The 22335-nt window shown below is 32.6% G+C and overlaps 1 protein-coding gene across 2 annotated transcripts in view; it reads right to left on the bottom strand.

Annotated features, from left to right (window-relative positions):
- Positions 1-627: 627 nt before the first annotated feature.
- Eif4e (eukaryotic translation initiation factor 4E) overlaps positions 628-22335 on the bottom strand; it is a 39224-nt gene continuing 17516 nt past the window's right edge. For both annotated transcript variants that reach the window (XM_076864784.2, XM_076864783.2), the window contains exons 2-7: positions 16356-16462; positions 9267-9362; positions 6847-6910; positions 6031-6144; positions 4731-4870; positions 628-2472 (exon numbers count right to left, since the gene is read on the bottom strand). In XM_076864784.2, coding sequence (XP_076720899.1) covers positions 2358-2472; positions 4731-4870; positions 6031-6144; positions 6847-6910; positions 9267-9362; positions 16356-16462 — 636 coding nt within the window. In that variant the 3' untranslated portion in view covers positions 628-2357. The remainder of the gene's footprint in view (positions 2473-4730; positions 4871-6030; positions 6145-6846; positions 6911-9266; positions 9363-16355; positions 16463-22335) is intronic.

Here is a 22335-nt window from a genome sequence, read left to right as displayed (position 1 = left end):
TTTATCTGTTAAAGATTACTTCCATTTTCTATTATGAAATGTATCTATTTATAACCTCCTATTGAACAGGGTAATGTAGTAAAGTTATGAAAAGCTGCAAGTCACTGTGATATTTAAGTGGCAATTGCCCAAAGTGATTCATAATAATTTATCATCATTCCCTGTTCCTGGGGAAAAAAAATTAAAATAAAACTGTGATTCTAAAATAGTTATAACAATCAAATGCTACAATTTAAAAAACTTAGAACTGTGTGATGTATTCTTCTTCTGTGGGGAAAAGCTTTTACTTCTTAAAATTGGACTTCATTTTAGGATTAAGGAAATGAGAACATTAACTTCTAATAGATGCACTACTCCTATCCCACTCACTGCCAACATACTACCATCACGGCCACTTAACAAAGTTCTTGAAATGCTCACAACTACACATATCAACACAGACAATGTCAGCTAAACCAATCACCCAAGCTTAAATAGCAGACATTAGGAACAGAATGTGGAGATTAAACACACAACATTCAATATTTCTATAATATGGAATAAGGTGTGTTTGTGACATTTAGAGTAGTCAAATGGCAATCAGTGGTAGCCTTTAATACCTATTTGAAAATTCTACAATGAAACCAATGCTATTAATTCCATTTTATTTTATAAGGATCTTTGTCAAGTTTACCAGTTTGAAATGGATCCATTCATAATCACCACTTAAAGACAACATCTCCTATAGACTAATGATTTCCATTCTGTTACCTACAGTTCACCTTACTCTTTGTTCTATGATAGCCACACTTATTTCACAGGATCTGAACTATACAATTATGTATCAGAGACAAAATATTTTTCAAGTTTGCTTTCAAATGATACTACAAAGAAGAAATGAAGTTTTCAAGTTTACAGAAAAACCACACTACAACAATTGACCAATATAAATATCTTAATACTTATTTATTCTGTTCTATTGATAAGAATACTAATGCATATGCCCCCACCTGTACTTTCCCTATGCTATCATTCTGACACTTAAGAATATCTCAACTTGCAACCAAGATTTACAACCACTGTTCCTATCAATCAAATGGTGATGCACCAAAATCCCAATTCTCATGAATTTTTACATATTGAAATTACATTATTTACTTAAGACTAAAGAACTGGGCCTTACTTTATAAAAAAACAAAGATAGCCACATCAGTTTCATCCATATATATGATACTACCTATTCAATTTATTAAAAATTGTAATAAACATAATCAAACTAGTGCTCCAAACTTATGCTGTTCAAGTGGAAGACACTACAAGAGAAGACACAATAGAGACTGCCTTGCAATAAGAAGTACAAATTCCTTCTATAGAAATGGGAGAAATAAAAGGACAAATCTAGTTGTCTAAAAGACAATTCACTGTACACATTTTATTTACAGTTTTGTACACTGTCTTAATATGAATGGGACCGCTTTTCTACTTGAGCCATTTTTAACCAAAGCAAAATAACCTAAGTAATACAAAGTGTTAAAATACAGCATAAAGATACAAAAACAGACATACTAATTCTAGTTAGGAATGTAATTATGATGTTACATTTTTTTATAATCCACAATTATGTTTAGGAAATCACACAAACATAGATCACTGATTTGAATGAAATGCATAAATTTGTAGCAAAGTTTTGTAGTTACAAAAAACAAAAAAATTACCAAAGAATGCACAAAATTAATGTTTATTCCACCTTTGTGTCATATTCCTGGATCCTTCACCAATGTTACATGAGGAAAACAAAAGCAAAACAAATGGAAAACTGAAATCAGAATCACTAATGTTATCAAGTAGGGAAACAAATAAATTAAAATCTAGCAGCCATCAGCAAGAGTACAGCAAAGATAATGCTGTCAAAAGAAACAAAGAAAATTGCTAGAAAACTGTATGCATCATACTCTTTCAAACCAGCAAAATATGCCCCTGCATACAATGGAACATAAAACTCAATTTTTTTCCTATTAAGGTATAGAAACGCAAGTTCTTTTGAATATTGTGGATGGGTAAAACTTGTTTGTAATGGTAATTCTACTAAGCTAATACAGAGTGGGCCAGGAACACATTTATGGATTCTGGGGATGATGTGGACTGTAATTCTTTGATTGGGATAGTGGACACTATAATAAAAATTAAAAAAAAAAAAAAAAAAAATGAACACAGAAGTACAAGACAAAGGCGAATGAGACTTCTCTTATATCTGAGTAACATTTAGATGGAATCAAATTTAAATGCAGTCCACTCTGCTTTTGAAGAGGCTTTGGTTCAGCTCCCAAATCTCGATTGCTTGACGCAGTCTCCTATGAGAATACTCAGAAGGTGTCTTCTTAAACAACAAACCTATTTTTAGTGGTGGAGCCGCTCTTAGTAGCTGTGTCTGCATGGGACTGATAACCAATCACTATCTTTGGAGGAAGTCCTAACCTTTCCTTGTATACTCTCCTAGAAGACAAAGAAGAAAGTGGCCATTTATTTTTATTCACCAAAACAAATTAATTTTAAAAATTCATTATCAGTCTTAATATCTAAAAACACACTGAGTAAAATAGAAAAATTGCACACCCTTTTCCTTTTAGCTTGACTTACACTTTATATTTCCACAGCAATCTTAGTTAATGACTTAACAAATATCTGAGACCCAATCAGATATATATCTAGTACTGTAATAATTGTCACTAAACCAACAGTGAGCAAAGCAGGGTCAGTTCCTGGATCCATGGCATTTATAGTAAGTAGAGACAAGTAGGAAAAACACAATCAAATAATCACAAATACATATGATGAAACTGTTATCACAGGCACACTTAACTTTCATAAAAATAGGTAACATGCACATGTCTATTTCATTTTTTGACCTAAAATGTTAATGTTATACATATGAACACAGTAAATACTGTATACTACTATACCATTACATTTGCCATACCTAATACTGAAAAGATTAAAGAACAAAACTAAACATTTTGAGGGAAATTTATAATTTTCTCAGAATAAGTTAAAACATACATACTTTCTGCCTTATATATAACCCTACAACCTTATTTTCAAGTAAGATGTTATTAGAGATGGGGTTGTAGGCTCAGGGGTAGAAAACTTGCACGTAAAAGGTCCTGGATTCAACACTGGGGGAAGGTGGGGATATAAAAGAGGGACCTTGACCATTTGGTCCCAGAACATGTGACTATTTTGTAAAGAATAAAATGTGAATGAGTGCCAAATACCACTGTATCATACTGTATAAATCAGAGGATCTAATCTCATCTGCTATATTAAAGAAAGCTCCTTTTTAGAGTCAAGAAAAAAAAAGGTGCAACTCTGAGGGCTGAGAACCAAAAATAAAGCTGTGCTGTTATGGATCACAAATGAATGTCAGGCTTGGCTAACGAAGACCCAGGGAAAGATCACAGGGAGTGTCATACATCAACATAGAAATCTAAACCTTTATTCTTAGAAAAAAATATAGCAAAAATATTTTTAAGAAGCAATAAAAATCAAATAAAAATAAGGGAATGTACACTTTTATGGAGCATCACCCAAAATGATACTCCACCATTCCGACTTTTTCATACTCCACCCCTGCTTCAAAAGCTTTTACTAACTTCCTCCAAATACAGTATCTAAAAATACTTTTATAATAAGTGAAAATGACTACTAGACTAAAATTATGGCGTAATGCATTCCCTACAAATATAATTCCCCAATGAAAATGTCAAAACCCATAGTACTGACTCATACAAATTAGAAGGGTTAAAATATTTTTTCCTTAAAAAATTATCAAAATGTTTTAGATTTCTAAATTATTTAATGCTGACACAAACATAAAACTTTCATAAGAAAGAAACCTCTATTTTTTTAACTATTGTTTTCAAAGTAAAATGAAACTCCTAAACTGATGTTTTGATGCTGATGGGAAGATCTTAAATATGATAACAAATTGACGATCAACTCCTTTCTTATAGAAGCCCCACATAGAATAAAACCTGAAAAAGGACTGGAAGGTATGTTCCTAGGAGAATTTATAATGTTTGAAAAATCACCAAATGAGCAATTCAAACATTTTGTGACCTATAACTACCTAGTACTTACTAACATAAAATTAAACCACAAATTTTACTAATTTAATAAATTTACTAATGTAATTGTAATAAAAAAAATCCTAACAATAATGTTTGGAAGTAAATGACAGACCAAATTTTACCCAAAAAAAAGAAAAAAAGAAAAATCTATACATGTGGATTTTAAATATGGACAAAACTTAACATGTTTATTTTCAAGTAAAATTCTATGTAGTGTACATATATGTGGAAATTTCACTATCATATGCCAATACTCACTGAATTATGATGGTTTATACATTTGTAGTTTTCAAAGTAACACTTTTATTCCAAATAGCACTTTCCAAATTTGAGAAAAATACATTTTCATTACTTAGTAAGTGAATTAAAGTACTGTAAGCTAAAGTAGAGTGCTCTAAGAATTACATACTAGATAAGAAAAAGCAACTTTACAGGATTAGAAAGAATATTACATAAGTAAGACAATGAGCACCAAAAGGAGTTCAAAATTATAAAAATTGTCATTAAAATAATACAAGGAAAACATTGGTTTACAAACCCAAGTATTTCTAAACCACAAGTAAAAGCTCCAGGTTTCAGTTACCTTAATATTGTCAAAGAAGTAGGCAAAGAGCAAAACCTTACCCTATATGTGTAACAGCCTCTCTGTTTTCACATTCAGTAGTCCATATTGCTATCTTATCACCTTTAGCTCTAACATTAACAACAGCTCCACATACATCATCACTGTAGTCATCAAAAGATTCTCCAATAAGGCACAGCAGCTTCAAAAACAACAACAAATCCCAAATTACATCCAATAGATTATAAACCACTCAATTAGATGGCAAATGTTTCCTTCTGTATTTGTATAAATACAAATAATAAAATCAGCTTTTAAATGTCTAAATATTATATATGCATATGATTATTTGGCTTGACTGTTTAAATATTTCAGTTGTTTTAATTTATTCATCAAATTGGGCAACTGATGTCAGAGAACAGATAGTGATGTTATGTTGTTAATATTCATTTGCCTTGCTGCTGGTTATACTTGTTGGCAAACAAATGATTAGTGAGATAATGTGAAATAGCTATTCATGGTTAGATTGCCATGTTGCTTTTTCATAAGAACATGCTGACTTTTTTTTGGGGGGGGAGTGAATGATAAAACATAAAACTTACCATTTTAACCATTTTTAAACACGTAGTTCAGGGGCATTAAAAACATTTAACATTGGGCAACCATTATTACCATTCATCTCAAGAACTTTCTTCCATTTTGCAAAACTGAAATGTCCTGACTTTTTAATGAGGAATTCTAAACTGTTATTTACTGATGACCTTTTCCAAAAGCAAAATTAACTCTATTCTTAAAAAACAAAACAAAAAAACTCATTCAAATATTTAAGTGCTAACTACAGGTTCTGGGGTTGTGGCTCAGCAGTAGAGCACTCGCCTAGCACTAGGTTCAATCCTCAGCACCACATAAAAAATAAATAAAATAAAGGTTTTGTGCCCAACTATAACTAAAAAAAATATTTAAAAAAAAAAAGTTACTGAAACTTTTTTAGGTTGAATGGTATTAAGTAATAATCTATTTACTTCTTTCTAAAAGAAAATGTAGCACACATACAGCAATGCTATAAATGGGTTGCAAATCCATTAAAAATCTTATAAATTCCAAAGTTAATGAAATGACCAGGGTAATCTTATTATGGAAGGTGGGATTTTAATTCCAATCACTTTAATTAGACTTAGTATGGCAGAATATTTCACCATACTAGCACATAAGGTATACAGGATTCATATGATAAAACAATTATTAACTTTAAGATTTTCTAATGTGGGCATCTTTATTTCCTCTTAAACTAAGTAAACCAAAACAAAATGTAATGTAATATAAGAGTCAGTATTCTAAAACTGCCTTATAATAAAACCTTACTGTCTCTAGCCAAAAACGATCGAGGTCACTTCGTCTCTGCTGTTTGTTCAATGTAATGAGCCATCTTCCGCCCCGTTTGTTTTTCTCATCTTCCCACATAGGCTCAATACCATCCTACAGGGGAAGAAAACAACATTATTAAACAATATTGTGACCTGGACTTTGAGGGAGAAAATATAATCAGCAAGTAAAATACTGTCAACTTCTTAAACTTTATTATGAACTGCTACGGGTAGATTTAAAAAAAAAAAAAAAAAAAAGGACTTTAAAAATATCAGGGGTGTGACTCTGTCACCTATTAGTTATCAAACCTTGTGCTTTCCTTAATTTGGAAATGCTTAAACTTTCTGCCTAGCAGACACCTTTTATCAGTTAACTATGTATTCTTCAACACCTAGAAAACACATGCAAAACTTATGCAATTTCAGAGTTAATTAATGCTGCATCCTCCAACCATCTGACAAAGTCCATTTATAAATATTTCAAGAAACCCTGCAACCCCTGATTAAATAAGCCTGACAAGCTCAGTCTACTTAAATACAAAAAGGAGGAACTGGACTAGAGGGAAGATAATAAAAATCAGAGCTTTCATCAAAATCAATCTCAGTATGCCCTTAGAGTAATGTTCTTAATTTCTAATTTTTATACCATAAATAGAGCAAAATATGCTGATGTTAAAAGCCTAGTAACACCAATTTAATTATTAGCCTGTGCATCATAGTAGAAACTATTCCTAAGTTTGTGGAAAGATTTCTTAATGAATACCTGAATGGTCTAGTCCTATAATAAATACATAAAATCACTGATTAGGCATACCTTAAAAAGTGAGTAGTCACAGCCAGGCATTAAATTACTAGACAACTGGATATGGTTGTATAGACTAGGCAAAAGAAAAGAACAATTAAAAATATAATATGTAATGAAAGGTTATGTGCTTGCATTATACACACTTAGAAACACGAAAACTTAACACAAAAAAGTTCACATGTATTTGTTTTCTATGAAGTCGACTTCTGAAATGGACAGACAAAACAGATCTTAATGATATGTTCAAGAAACAATTTATAGTACAAACTATTTTTAATAATTTTGACAAAAACATTTTGGTACACTGGTTAACTCATACAAATAATCACAAACAAATGTATATATAAAAAACTGAAAATAAAGGCATAAGGTTGCTTAAGTAAATGATAGAACATGAGGGTAATAATGAACAGTTTTGTTTGTTCTCAAACACTAAAAAAACAAATCATCACTAGACATCCCAGCAATTCAGGAGTCTGAGACAGGAGGATCTCAGGCTCAAAGCCAGCCTGAAGAACTCAGTGAGACCCTTCCCTCAAAAAATAAAACAGGCTAGGGGTATAATTTAGTGATAGAATATCCCTGGATACTGGGGGGAAGGGGAAAGATCAAGAGAAAACATGAACCTGATCCTCAGGATTACATGACTTAAATAATCAACATCATTATCCTTAAAGTTTATCCAAAAGTAGAATGATTCCCAAAAACTATAAATTTTACTGGCTAATTAGCAGAATGATTACTTGGAAAACTTTTTAAAAAATATAATAGTTCTAAGCTCTACCATCTGGAATTATAATCATTTACATATAGCATGGAATTGATATTTCAAAACCATTTCCAAATACAAAACTAGCAGAATAACATTTGCAATTGCTTAAACATTCACTTTCCTGATAGTAAATGGCTATATCATGTGATTCCTGTATTCTCTTACAGCAAAATTGTTTTTAAAAATTGGCAAAAGGGGGCCGGGATTGTGGCTCAGTGGTAGAGCACTTGCCTAGCATGCATGAAGCACTAGGTTCGATCCCTGATACAACATAAAAAATAAAAAACAATAATTAAAAAAATAAAGGTGTATCCATCTACAACTAAAAAAAAAATTTTTTTTAAATTGGCAAGAGAATGCTTTGCCTATGTCAAATATTAGATGGCAGAAATTAATTAACCTCAGTCATATGCTACAGACTGTTATGCTTAGGTTCTCTTAAAACTATTTAAACCCAGTATGGAAATATCTCAAAGAAGAGTTTTAAAGAACTTGGCATCTTCTGATCAGATTGCATAGAAGACACCTATTATAATCCCAGTTGGGTAAAAGAGCATGTTCCATAAGATTTGTGGGATCACTACCTAATGATAACTTCCCAAACAATGTTATCAATGACAGTTTCAACTAGGCAACAAAAGAAACCTGATAATAACGATGACTCAGCATTAACACTACTAATTTCGTACAATAAGTGCTTAGTATGAGAGCACATTTCTTCAATGGAATTTAAGGTGAAAAGCCTAGCTAATGCTACATTTGCCACTTGTTTTCTTATTCAGGTGCTCTAAGGTCTGTTTAGTTTATGAGAATTTATAATAGCACATTGAACAAAACATTGAGAATATACAGGTTGTTTTTAAGAAATTTATTAGAAGAAATTAAGAAGTAATTTAGTCATTAAAGAAAGCTGAAGGATTCCTTCAAATTTCTAAATTATGGTATACAAATCCACTATGAAATGACATTGCCTACACGTACTAAAACATGTCAGGGTCTTGTGCTTGTATGACATGCACAAGGCCCTGACAATCCCTAGCCCCAAACAAAACAGAACAAAAAATTTGTTTAATATTAGAGAATCAGAATCAAAATTTTAAATTGTACTTTGGAGTTATGCACAAGTTTGATTCCAAATCAAAGCTTAACTAGAAACAAAATCTGAAAAACATTTCAATTTTTCTTAGTCTATCATAAATTATAATGAACTATCATCACAGATACTATCCTTTTCTTGACATTCCCTTGAATTCTTATCATTTCAGCCTTAGACTTCATAAGAAATCCCACACATTATACTGAAAACAATTATAGAAATGGACACCAAACAGTGCTCTAGAGTTATGAGGGAGATTTATTTAGGCAACCACTAAAGGATACAAGTTTCAACTATTTGCCAAAAGTTTTAGGGCAATAAAGGATTTTGAAGGAAAGGATATTTCAGATCAAGGAATACAGAATATTCAGGCCTAGGATAATGGATAGAACCTTTCTAAAACTGATCAGGCATAATCACAAATTCAAACATTCATGAGAAGACAAAGTTCTTCAGATGAACTTTTGTTAACTTCACTCATCCCTCATCCTTCCTGTTGTGGATTCAACTTAAAAGAGGGAAAAAAAAATTACAAATATCCTAAAATAAATGTTTACTTACGCCCAAAAGTCTTCAACAGTATCAAACTTAGAGATCAGTCGAAGGTTTGCTTGCCAAGTTTTACTTTTATCATTTTTAAAAAACCAGAGTGCCCATCTAAAAATAAAAAGTCAGTGTCAAAAAACAGTCATCGTACACCCAAGTTGACATCAGGATTGTTCACAATAGTCAAAAGGTGAAAGCAACCTAAATGGCATCAACAGGTGAATGGATGAACAAAATGTTGTGCTGACATACAATTATCATTAATGATATGATAAGGCAAATACTGTATGATTCCTCTTTAAAGAAGTGCCTAGATTAGTTAAAATCTCGAGAGACAGAGAATGGTGATTGTGATTGCCAGGGGCTACAGAAGTAGTAATAGAAAATTGTTGTTTAACGGGTTAGGGGTCAGCTATTATCTGTAAGATGATGATACTCCTGGAGATTAGTTATACAACAAGAATGTAAATGTATTTACCATTACTAAACTGTACCAATATTAAGGGTAAATTTTATGTGTATTTTACCACAAATATTTTTAAAAATTGAATTGTAGTTGATATCCATTGGCAAATAATGAATACTTTTCTCTATTTTATTTAAAAAATATGCATTTCAGCTGGGGATGTAGCTCAGTGGTAGAGGATTGGCCTAGCATGTATGAAACCCAAGGTTCAATTCTAAACACCAGAGGTGGGGAAAAGGGGCTTTTTTTTTTTTTTTTTTTTGATATACTGTTTCAATAGATTCCCTGTAACATCTAGAGACCCCGAGGTTAATCTCTCAGGGGGATTTCATATAAATTTGGGAGAGAAAATCACAGTGTGCAAAGAACTATATGGTAAGAGATAAAAAAGCACAAGGAAAAAATAGACTAGACACACACTTAGCCATAAAGGAAGGTAAGAAACAAGAAGGCTGAATTTTGAGAGGAACAAATAGCTATCAGACAAGAGGAAGAAATGGGAGTGTTAGGAACAGGAAAAACTATTATATTTGATTCTATATTTATTGAAACATACAACTGGGAACACAAATGGATTAAGTAATACTGCAAAGATATGTTCTGAAACAATGTTAACCAGTTTCTATATAACTGTATATACTTCCATTTAAAAGTTTTATCCCTAAATAATTATAATAGTTCACACACACCTAATATTACATATATTACATATAATTTCTCCTATAGTGATTAAACACAGTAACATTACAATAAAATGTATCATCCCAAGATGATTCACCTGTAGAAGAACTGAATTTCAATATTCTCTGAAATGTAATACAGTAAGCCCTTGGTATCCAGGGTTCAGCATCCTCAGATAGAAAATACTCAGCTTAAAAAAAAAAAAAACAACTTTTGCCCATATTGAACATATAAAAAATCATTCCCTAAGTACAGCCCAACAACTATTAACATAATAGGTATTATAAATATAGGAGGCTGTGCAAAGGTCAAATGCAAACACTACACCATTTTATATTAACTTGAACATCCTTTGGGGTCCCATAACCAGAGGGAGGACTGTAACAAAGGTAAGTAAAAGAGAAATTCCATGTTTTCATCAATATAAATGATATCTGAAGGGCTTTCCAAATTGTATATTTTATAGTTCCATGATTGATGCCTAGTACCCCAGTTAGACACAAAAATGAGATGCATATGAACATGTGCTTGAATAATTTGTATGTATTTGCCAATCGCTATAAAGGGGAAAAAAAGGCAGAATAACTATCACAAAATTAGCAAGATAAAGTACGATATTCTAAATTTAAAACAATAATATGGTCTCTTTTAAAAAGAAAACTGTGCTTAGCCTTTAAACATAAAGGTTTATAAAATAACTGGAAGCTGGGTCCCGTGGAGCATGCCTATTATCCCAGTGGCTTAGGAGGCAGGAGGATGAAAAGTTCAAAGCCACTCTCAGCAAAAGCGAGGCGCTGAGCAACTCAGTGAGACCCTGTCTCTAAATAAAACAAACAGGGCTGAGGATGTGGCTCAGTGTTCAAGTGCTCCTGATTTCAATCCCCGGTACCCGCACCCCCAAAAAAGGAAAGAAAATAACTGGGTTACTAGACAAAAATGTTTGTACAAGAATGTTTTTAATTTAAAGACTCTTAAAGTGTGGTTTGCAGACCCCAGGGGCCCTTTTTCATATATAATTCTAAGACACTATTTATCATTCACTATTGACAATGTGCACTAATGGTACAAAGGGGATAAATCTACTAATGCCTTAGCAAGAGACAGAGACATCAAACTATACTAATAGTCCCTGTATCCTTTATCAACTCTGCCAAGGTTCATTTAAAAATGTCTTTGACAAAACAATAAAAATTATGTTCTTGTTGAATTTTTATTTGTTTTCATATTATGCATGTAAAGCACTTCTACTAAGGCACAACAAAATATGATGCTTAGACAACTATTTGATTTGTGAAGGGAACTAGCCACTAATATCATATTTACTTGAACAAAATAACTGATAAGCCATGGCTATTGCTTAGGAAATGAATAGAGTCTGTGACTTAAAATTTGAGCTTTCAGGACAAAAATTTTAATTTTGGAAAGCTTTCATTTGACACTGTAAGCTGACACTTCCTAAAAATTAAAGACTTTTTTGATGAGCTCAGAGGTATAGTAATGAATTATTATTTCAAATTTCTACACAATGAAATGTGTTGACATTCACAGGATCTACATTACTCGCTGAATCAATTATTTCCCAAATGATTAATTATGATCACACATAGGTAAAATACCCACACCAAATGCAAGGAAGACCATGGATCTTTAACATAACATTGTAGGAAAAGTTCTTGAATATGGTTTCAAATTCTATACTGCAAGTAATCTATAATAAATCTAGTATTGGGGGAAATATCCATAATTATCTTAGAAGGCTACTTAAAATTCTTCTCCCTTTTCTATCAAGGTACTGGTGTGAGGCCACATTTTCTTCTTATACTTACATTGAAACAACTAATCTTCACAGATCAAATGCAAAAGCAGCTATGAAAATCCAGCTGATTTCTAGTAAGTTACGTTTTTCATTAAATAGATTGCGAAATGCTACTTTTCCTTTGTGTTTTTATTTCAAAATTATTTTCATTAAAAATAGATTACGTGGGGTACTGGAGTTGTGCCTCAGTAGTAGAGCACTCGCCTAGCACATGAGAGACCCTGGGTTCGATCCTCAGCACCACATAAAAATAAATAAATAAAATAAAGGTATTGTGTCCAACTACAACTAAAAAATAAATTTAAAAAATAGACTTATGAGGGACTGAGGATGTGGCTCAAGCGGTAGCGCGCTCGCCTGGCATGCGTGCGGCCCGGGTTCGATCCTCAGCACCACATACAAACAAAGATGTTGTGTCCACCGAAAACTAAAAAAGAAATATTAAAATTCTCTCTCAGAAATGAATTACAGTAGATGGGGTAGAGAGAGAAGATGGGAGGGGAGGGGAGGGGGGATAGTAGAGGATAGGAAAGGTAGCAGAATACAACAGTTACTATTATGGTATTATGTAAAAATGTGGATGTGTAACCGATGTGATTCTGCAAGCTTTGTAATGTTTTGAATAACCAATTAAAAAAAAAATAAAAAATAAAAATTAAAAAAAAAAAAGAGGAAAAAATAAATAAATAAATAAAATTCTCTCTCCCTCTCTCACAAAAAAAAAATAGACTTATAGGGGCTCGGGATGTGACTCAAGTGGTAGCGTGCTCACCTGGCATGTGTGAGGCACTGGGTTCGATTCTCAGCACCACAAAAAAATAAAATAAAGATATTGTGTCCATCTAAAACTAAAAAAAAAAAAAAAAAAAAAAAAAAAAAAGACTTATGTGGACTGGGGTTGTAGTTCAGTTGGTAGAGCATTTGCCTTGAATGTGTGATGCACTGGGTTCAATCCTCAGCACCGCATAAGAACAAATAAAATAAAGATATTGTGTCTCTCTACAGCTAAAAAAAAATGTTTTAGGTTAATGTAATGAATTAAATGAACACATTTCAGCATTTATTATAAAAATAATTAAATAGTTGGGGCTGGAATTGTGGCTCAGTGATAGAGCACTCGCCTAACACGGGCGGGACCTGGGTTTGATTCTCAGCACCACATAAAAATAAAGGCATCGTGTTGTGTCCATCTACCAAAAAAAAAAAAAAAAAAAGATATTCTCTCTCAAAAAAAAAAAATTTAAAAATAAAAAAATAATTAAATACCAACATAAAAATTTACACAATCAAAGCTCTGTGGCGTCCTCAAGAATGTTTAAGAGTATAAAGAAGTTATGACACCAAATCTTTTGGGAAATTATTTATATAAAATATAATAACACCACACAATAGCCTCTCCTGCTTTAGGAAGGTTAATAACCCTAATATACAATGCCTGGAAAATAATTCTCAAATTGTTAAGAATCTAAAAGCCAAGAAAAGAATTTAGCAAGGGTAGTCTTTCTCCTAAGAAATCTGAAATTTTACCATATAGACACACTCAAAAGAGCAAACAAACCCACAAGGATGTAAAGTGCAGCACTATTTGTAAATAGGAAAAAACTATATGCTCATTAATGCAGATCAGAAAGTACATGTGTATGTATATGCATATGGCAGAAATTTAAAACAAGGCTTATAGCTATACTGAATATTGTATGCATGTACGAGCATCCAACAACAAATCCCATCAGTATGTGTAACTATAATGCACCAATAAAATAATGCGAGGGGGATAAATAAAACAATAAAGCAAAATCTGCACATATAAACAAAACAACAGTACAAGTCATTTGTATAAAAATATACATGTGCATATTTAAATTAAATTCTGGAACAGTACAAATGAAATCTAATATTGACAACTTTGAGAAAAAAGTGAAAGAGATTCAGAAAGCCAAAAATTTTTACTTTATATACTTGTTCCCTGTTCATTTAATCATTCTTATTATTATGGGTTCTTTAGAAAGACAATATAAAACTTACAAGATATTTATAAGAAGTAAATAAAGAGAAAAACTACCAAAATTTAAACCATAAGGCATCATTTTTCTTAAAAATGATATCTGCTCTTTTACACAAAAAGTATATTTCATAGAGAAACTAAAATCCCCAGAGACTTCATTTTTAGGATTTCATTACATTTGTTTACTAGTAACACTTCAGGAATCTCAGAATTTTTTCAAGCTGTAAGGAATATGTAACTTGATTACTTCTTTTCACAATAACAACACTAAGAATTGTGCTAACAACTTGAATGAATATACAGAGATACCACTGAAAATAGTGAGAAAAAAAAATTCTGGAGCTACTGTCACACTGAATTAAATGAAACTGCGGTTCAACTTATTACTTGGGTAGAATGCCTCCCTAAGAAAGGATTTTGCCCTTCCAGAATTATTTGACTTTTGAAGTTTCACTACCTGATAATCCCCATTTTCTAGTAAAACTGATGTGTTCCTCACTGAAGGAGACACTGAACCACAGGTGTCCTGTGAGAACACTTCATAAAGTATGTTTGGATTATTGCTTAAAAAGTCTCCCATGATAATGAAAGACTAAAAAACATATAAAGACTATAAAGAGGTGCTGGGGCTGGGGCTCAGTGGTAGAGCACTTGCCTAGCACATATGAAGCACTGGGTTAAATTCTCAGTACCACATAAAAAAAAATAATTAAATAAAGTCATTGTGTATCCATCTACAACTAAAAGAAAATATTTTAAAAAGACTATAGGGGCTGGGATTGTGGATCAGCGGTAGAGCGCTCGCCTAGCACGCGCGGGTCCCGGGCTCGATCCTCAGCACCACATTAAAATACAGGCATTGTGTTGTGTCCATCTACACCTAAAAAAATATTTAAAAAATAAAAATAAAATAAAAGACTGTAAAGGGAAAATATTCTTTTAGCTAAAGGAAACTTTAATTATAATAGGCCTCTTTTTCTTTTTAAAGAGCGGGGGGGAGAGAGAGAGAGAGAATTTTTTAATATTTATTTTTTAGATTTGGCGGACACAACATCTTTGTATGTGGTGCTGAAGATCGAACCCGGGCCGCACGCATGCCAGGCGAGCGGGCTACCGCTTCAGCCACATCCCCAGCCCATAATAGGCCTCTTTTCAAGTAATCATAATAAGATCTGCCCCCCCAAAAATAAGAAAAAATAAAAACAACAGGAATTGAAATAAAACTTTAAGATCCTCAATTAATCCCACCTGACTTTTCCTCTAGGTTCTTAAACTATTTCTGAGTTGCCACCATCAGCGAAATCAAGTTAATTTTCATTACACAACCCAGAAAAACAATCAGAAAAACAGAAACAGTATTAGTGAGGAGTGGGTAGTTGTGGAAAACTACACATAATGAACTTTGACTTCCTACTATACTGTTAACTTTGAAAACATTCTCATCTCCCCTTCTCCTTTCCTAACTTGTCTCTTAAATACAACTAACCTCTAGTCTGTCTACACCTTGTACCTCTCCTTTTTCATTCCAACTTTGAGTTATCTGTGCTTGCTTTACATATTTGTATATGCCCTATTCACTCTTCAAACTGCCCCAATTTGTATCATCTACACTGTAAAAAAAAAACTTTCCCCCTTTAAAAAAAAATGACTTTTATTTATTCATTTTTTTAATAATAGCTATGTGAACCTTTTTTTAATAATAGCTATGTGAGCCTTTATTTGACCTTTTAGGTACATATGCTATCCTAAAAACAAACTATTTTGTTTCCATAATCCTCCACTCCCACAATCTTTATGTCTACATCCTTCACAGGCATTGTCCCTCAACACAAACCTTCTATTTGTTGATATCTCAGACATTTGTCTTGAGTCAAATTCACTTCTCCTAAGAGAATTAATTATAATTATAGCTTCAATTACAACCAATACAGATAAATTTCAAACCAAACTCTAATCTAGTTCTGAGCTCAAGATTAACACACAAAACTGCCTGATGTTCATGAGTCATCCAAATGAAAATGGAAGCCTCAACCTGAGCATACAAAAACTAGTCTCATCTAATTTTCCCCTTCAAACCTAACCTCTTCACCATTTTCCTTACTAAGTCAGAAAACCTAGGTGTGTGAGAAGGCTTACCTGTTCTGTAGAGGATGTTTTATATAGTGTTCTGGGTTAGCAACCTCCTGATTAGATTCTGTTTTCTCCTCTTCTGTAGGCGGGGGATTAGGAGTAGGGGTGGTTTCCTAATGGAAACAATATAAAACATTATTCTAATTAAACTTGATGTCAATAGTCTTTTTTAAGGAGAAGGAATCAGAGCAAATAATTTCTTAGAACAGATCAAAAGCCAACCTCTAATAACCAGACTCTTCTTCCTTCCAGTATCTTTTCATTAAGAGAAAGTTTCTCAAATTTTAAACTATAATTTTTATAAAATATGCAGTATCCACCTACTTGCCCATTTTTTAAATATCAAGATTAAGCAACAAAATTAGGAGAATCAACTATTTTCTTAACATGTCATATTATTGGATATGTTATTATTGGGGGTAGACAGAGGACTAAAACTAAGTTTGAGAGTATAACAACTATATTGCAATGGCAAAAAAAAAAAAAAAAAGAAAGAAAGAAAGGTTTTGTAAAGTGATCCAGCCAATGATACAGAGGTCCTTGCCTTTACGTCATACTGTTTACCTACTCTATAACTTCAAAGTTTAGCAACTTGACATTTTCAATAATCAATATGCAAAAAAAGAAAGTGGCTTCTTTTAGGTTAGGCATAATGAATACTGTCACCTAAAAATATCAGAAAGAAAAGGAACCTGAGGACAACTTAAGATAGGTATTCACCACATTCCTCCTATTATTATTGATGCTAGTGTAAACTGATCAAGAAAACACAAAGGAAAGACACCAGAAGCTGAAACAAAGACACCAGAAGCTGAAACAAAAGTTGCACAGTACAGAGATAGGGCTACAACAGTGTTTGGGTATCAGATTTTGGGTTGTTTTGGTGATTCTGGACATCAAACCCAGGCCTTGTGTATGCTAGGTAAGCTGTTCTGAGTTTTTACTGCTAGGGTAGGTATCAGATTTAAACTGAACTAACAAAACAATAGTCAGAGCAGATATGCTCTAAAAGATCTCAAACCAGATAGGTGCTTAATACTTGTTTTAAAGAATGCATTTTTTTCTTATCAACTTAGGATATGTACACCAACTTCATTCTACTACCCTATAAAGTCACTCAGATCATGGGCTATGTCTTCATTTTGCTCATAATTATATTGTTAATGACCACAGTGCTCAAACTCAACAGGAACTATGAGCTCTTAAAACTGAATAAATTCAAGCCAGGCGCAGTGACTCACACCTATAATCCCAGTGGCTCAGAAGGCTAAGGCAGGAGAATCACAATTTCAAAGCCAGCCTCAGCAAAAGCAACTAAGTGAGACCCTGTCTCTAAAAACAAACAAACAAACAAACAAAAAAATAGGGCTGGAGATGTGGCTCAGTGGTCCAGCGCCCATGTTCAATCCCTGGTTACCCACCCCCACCAAAAAAAGAAAAAAAACAGAATTAAAATGTTTACATAAAAAGATTCAAAATTTACATGCCATTAGGAGTACAGTTTACGCTTTATTAATAAGTATCTAGTAATCAGCCAAACATTACTAGACACACAAAGAATTTTTAAAAGACAACTAAAGATCATCCCGAAAAGACATCCAAAGATGAATCAAAACCGTCCACAGACAGACTTAGTTACAACTAAGTAACTTAGTTGTAATATGGTAAAACAGAAGATGGGGGGATGGGGATGAAATTAAGAGTTATTTGAAAAGGGAACTGAATCTATCTTTTAAAAGAATCAAGAGTTGTGGCTCAGTGGCAGAGCACTTGCTCAGCATGTGTGAGGCACTGAGTTTGATCCTCAGCATCACATAAAAGTAAACAAGATAAAGGTATGCTGTCCATCTACAATTACAATTTTTTTTTTAATGAAGACATCAAAACATAGTTTTGAACAGACAAGACTCTACCACATCCTCTCACCCACCCACTCACTGGGCCACTCCCAATGGATTCCAAGTGAAATGAATATCAAAGGCAGTCTTCAGCCTATAAGCAATAGGATCCCAGATGAAATTTTGGAGATGTGAAAAATAACAACATATCAAAAAAGGTTAAGCATTTGGGTAAATGCAGGAAGGATCACCGTGTAAAAGAGTAATAATACTGTCACATGGGTTTAAAACAATGATGAAAACAATGATGATCCCACCAAAGGGTTTGTAAGGTTGGGTATGCCAGCAAAATATATCCTTCTTCCCTAAGTACAGTACAGATTGAATAAGTAGCCTGTATCCAAAATGCCTGGGACCAGGAGTGTTTCAGATTTAAATTTTTTTCAGAATGAGATGTCTTAGGGAGGGACCTCAATCTTAACTGGGAAATTTGTTTCAAATGTACCATATAAACACAATTTGAAGGTAATTTTATATAACATTTTAAATAATTCGTACAATAAATTTTTATATTGCAGTTGAAGGAGTTGGAACTGAATTTCTTCCCTTGGTGACACTGAAGAAATCAAGAGTTGTGCACCTGTGTTTTAATGGCTACCTGTCCCATAAGGGCAGGTTTTTCCTCTTGGGCTCAAAAATTTTCAGATTTTAGAGGCTCAACCCATAGTTGTATCCTCATTATAAGCCACATTTTCACAACTTTTATTTAAACCTTTTACCTCAGCAGCATTAAAAAATAAGCAAATGAGGAATTACAAGTTTCACAGGGTCCAAAATATCATCTTCTAACTCATTTAATGCTTTCCTTCTATTATTCTTCTTTTCACTCTTAGAATAATGGAAGACTAAGATGATAATCAAATCTATGAATATAAAAAAAATAGAGTAATCAGGAGAAAATATGCTCATTTCCTAGAATTTAGAAAGTGCTCTTTTAATTTTAAAAGTCCTGCTTTAAATAAGTGATGTAGTTTTTTTTTAATCCATTTGATGCAGCTTTGAAGAACATAAAAAATTTGTACCTTTCCTAAGTTAACTATAGTAAAATTAGCTATCCACTTTTAAGAACGTGTGGAAATATGAAACAATAAATATACTAATTTAAAATCTTCTGATCATCACTTTTAATAGCAATTATCTTAATATGTAATATTAAAATAATTGTCTTGGGGCTGGGGTTGTGGCTCAGTGGTAGAGCGTTTGCCTAGCATGCCTGAAACACTGGGTTCAATCCTTAGCATCACATTAAAAGATATAAATAAAAAATAAAGATATTGTCTCCATCTACAACTAAAAATATATTTAAAAAAATAATTCTTAATTTAATAAGACAATATAGCTTAACATGCAATGTTAAGATAAATGCTTTGAAAAAACCATAAAATATTTTTTCTTATTTTAAAAACTTTTAATTTTGAATCAAATAACCAAGCTGTTTTTCCTTTCTTAAAATATTTAACTTAGAGGGGCTGGGATTGTGGCTCAGTAGTAGAGTGCTCCTCTAGCATGGGTGGGACCCGGGTTCGATCCTCAGCACCACATAAAAATAAAGGCATTATGTTGTGTCCATCTACACCTAAAAAATAAATTTAAATAAATAAATGTTTTTTAAAAAATATTTAACTTAGATAAAAATAAAACAAAATATCCATATTAGATATTTAAAACTTTCAGTCTGATTCTATGGGGATGGTTCAAATTCTATGAGGAAGTCTTATACTGTTTCAATTTTTGTCATTAGAAATTAATAAATGATATCCAAAACAATGTCACGATGTATTAAATTCTTTATTCAAAAAATGGTTTACAATTATGGAAATATGCCTAATCAGAACAAAGATATGTATTTTGTTTTTAAAAGAATCAGAACAAAAAATGCTTTTAGGTCATTCCTCAGTTAAACATAAATATTAATCAAATGTAACAAATCCTCCAATTTGTTCATTATTTATTTTAATTTGTTAAACACATTTAATATAAACTGTATATAAAAATAAAATTTAGATATTTTGAAGTTAGACCTCCTATTAAGATTCTCTGATTAATTCAAATGAGGCATGGAATTTTGGATAAATGGTAAACTAAGTAGCCAGGCTATGGGACAAGTGTACCACACCAAGGAAATTCTCTCTGAAACTTTGTAAGGTTTCATGGGATGAATTTTTAAAACTGCTCCAATCCAATTAAAAAAAAAAAAAAAAAAAATCTGCTCCCTGCCATCCCCAGAATTGGGGAATGAACACAGGGGATCCACCACTGAGTTATGTCTCCACCCTATTTCATTTGAGATCATCTTGCTAAATTTCCCTTCAACTTAGCAATCCTTTTACCTGGGATTACAGGCATGTACCAGTTCAATCATATATTTTTTAAATATTGAAGACAGGAAGTACAGATTATCATGTGGGTATGTATGGAAACTAAGAAACACTTCAAAGAACAATTCTCTAAGAGATACAAACTTGTTTTCAAGGTTGTTTTGTTTAAAAACAAAACTCTCTAATGAAAAGTCTCACCACATCCCTCTCCCTATTATTTAAGGCTGGTGGTATACCAATTAGAAAATTTCATGAGAAATTTTGTCTTAACATCCATATTTTCAAATCACCTGGACAAAAAGTAAAGGTTAATTTAATAATTGACTACTTTTTTCAAAGTAATGAAACACATTTTTAACTTGAAAGACAACCTCCCCTTGAAAAGCCATTGTATAACGGCTAGAATAGGGAGCAAGTGGTGCTATGTTTATCTAGAAGATGGTAACCGGTATACCTGAAAGATAGGGTTCGTGAAACCAAAGATATAGCTAGAATGGTAAGTTGGAGTGAGATTTTGATAGGCCTCAAAGGTCAGGCAGTGGAAGTCATTAACTGGAAGGTAAAAGAGATTAAATATAGATGGCAAGTAAGGAAATAGAAAAAGACAACCAGTTTACATACAAAGTATTAAAACTGATTTTAGATTTGCTGCATTTGTTGAGGTTCAAATAAAAATGTTCAGTATTATAATTTAGCAACTCCAGCTCAGTAGGTGGTCTTAGCAACAGAAGTTGACAGGGGAAGAAAAAAAAAATCAAGCAAGAGTAGGGACAAGTCACAAAGAATCCAAGGGAGCATTTTAGTACATTCAGCAAAAATTAATACATATTATCATATTAGCCCTATAGAATGATCCTAATATAAGAAAGCTAAATATTTCCCAGATCTAGTGCTATTACTCTGCTTTATCTCATAAATCTGACTTAATTTTAAATTCTCAATATGTTCAAATCTATTTCCTCCAACTACAAAACATGCTTTTTCATTGCTTTGAATATTCAAATTTCTCACCAACTCTTAATCTAAATATACATATAACAACCTCTTCTAGAAATAATGATGAGCTCTCCTCCCTCAAGATACCCGTTTACGTCCTCCATTACCTTCATACAACAAATATTTATTCCTAAGAACTTTCAGATTCTCCCCCGCAACATTAGGAGACACAGCCCAATTCTTAACTTGAAGTATATAAAAGCCAATGGTTTGTTGAATAGTCCCTAGGCACTAAAATTGACCTGAAGCAGTAATTCAAAGTGTGGTCCATAGTACTGGTGGCTCACCAACTGGTTATCGTTTTCAGGGAAGTTAAGGCATAAAAATGAAGGTAAATACTTTATAACAATTTGGTAGTAATTATATATTTCTGATGAAACTTTTCAAATTCAGAAATACATTTTTGTATGCATTTTTTCATCTTTATCATTTTACAAACCTAACAGCTTTATAATTATTTTACAGAAAACAAAAGCAGGTCAGGTATACTGGTGCACACCTGTAATTCCAGCTACTCGGAAGACTGACGCAGGATCACAAGTTTGAGGCCAGCTTGGACACTTAATGAGACCTTGTCTCAAAAAATAAAAAGGACTGGGGATGTGGCTCAATACTTTCCTAGCATGTGTAAGGCCCTAGGTTCAATCCTTTGTACCACAAAAACAAGAAAACACAACAAAAACAAAACAGTTTTTCACCAGAGTAAGAGATACATTGGGGTCAGACCCTATCTAAGGTAGAATCCCATCTCTGCCATTTGCAGCTATAAATTAT

Source organism: Callospermophilus lateralis, chromosome 8 (genome assembly GCF_048772815.1).
Source record: "Callospermophilus lateralis isolate mCalLat2 chromosome 8, mCalLat2.hap1, whole genome shotgun sequence".
NCBI classification, from domain to species: domain Eukaryota; kingdom Metazoa; phylum Chordata; class Mammalia; order Rodentia; family Sciuridae; genus Callospermophilus; species Callospermophilus lateralis.
This window is presented reverse-complemented; position numbering and strand designations above follow the sequence as displayed.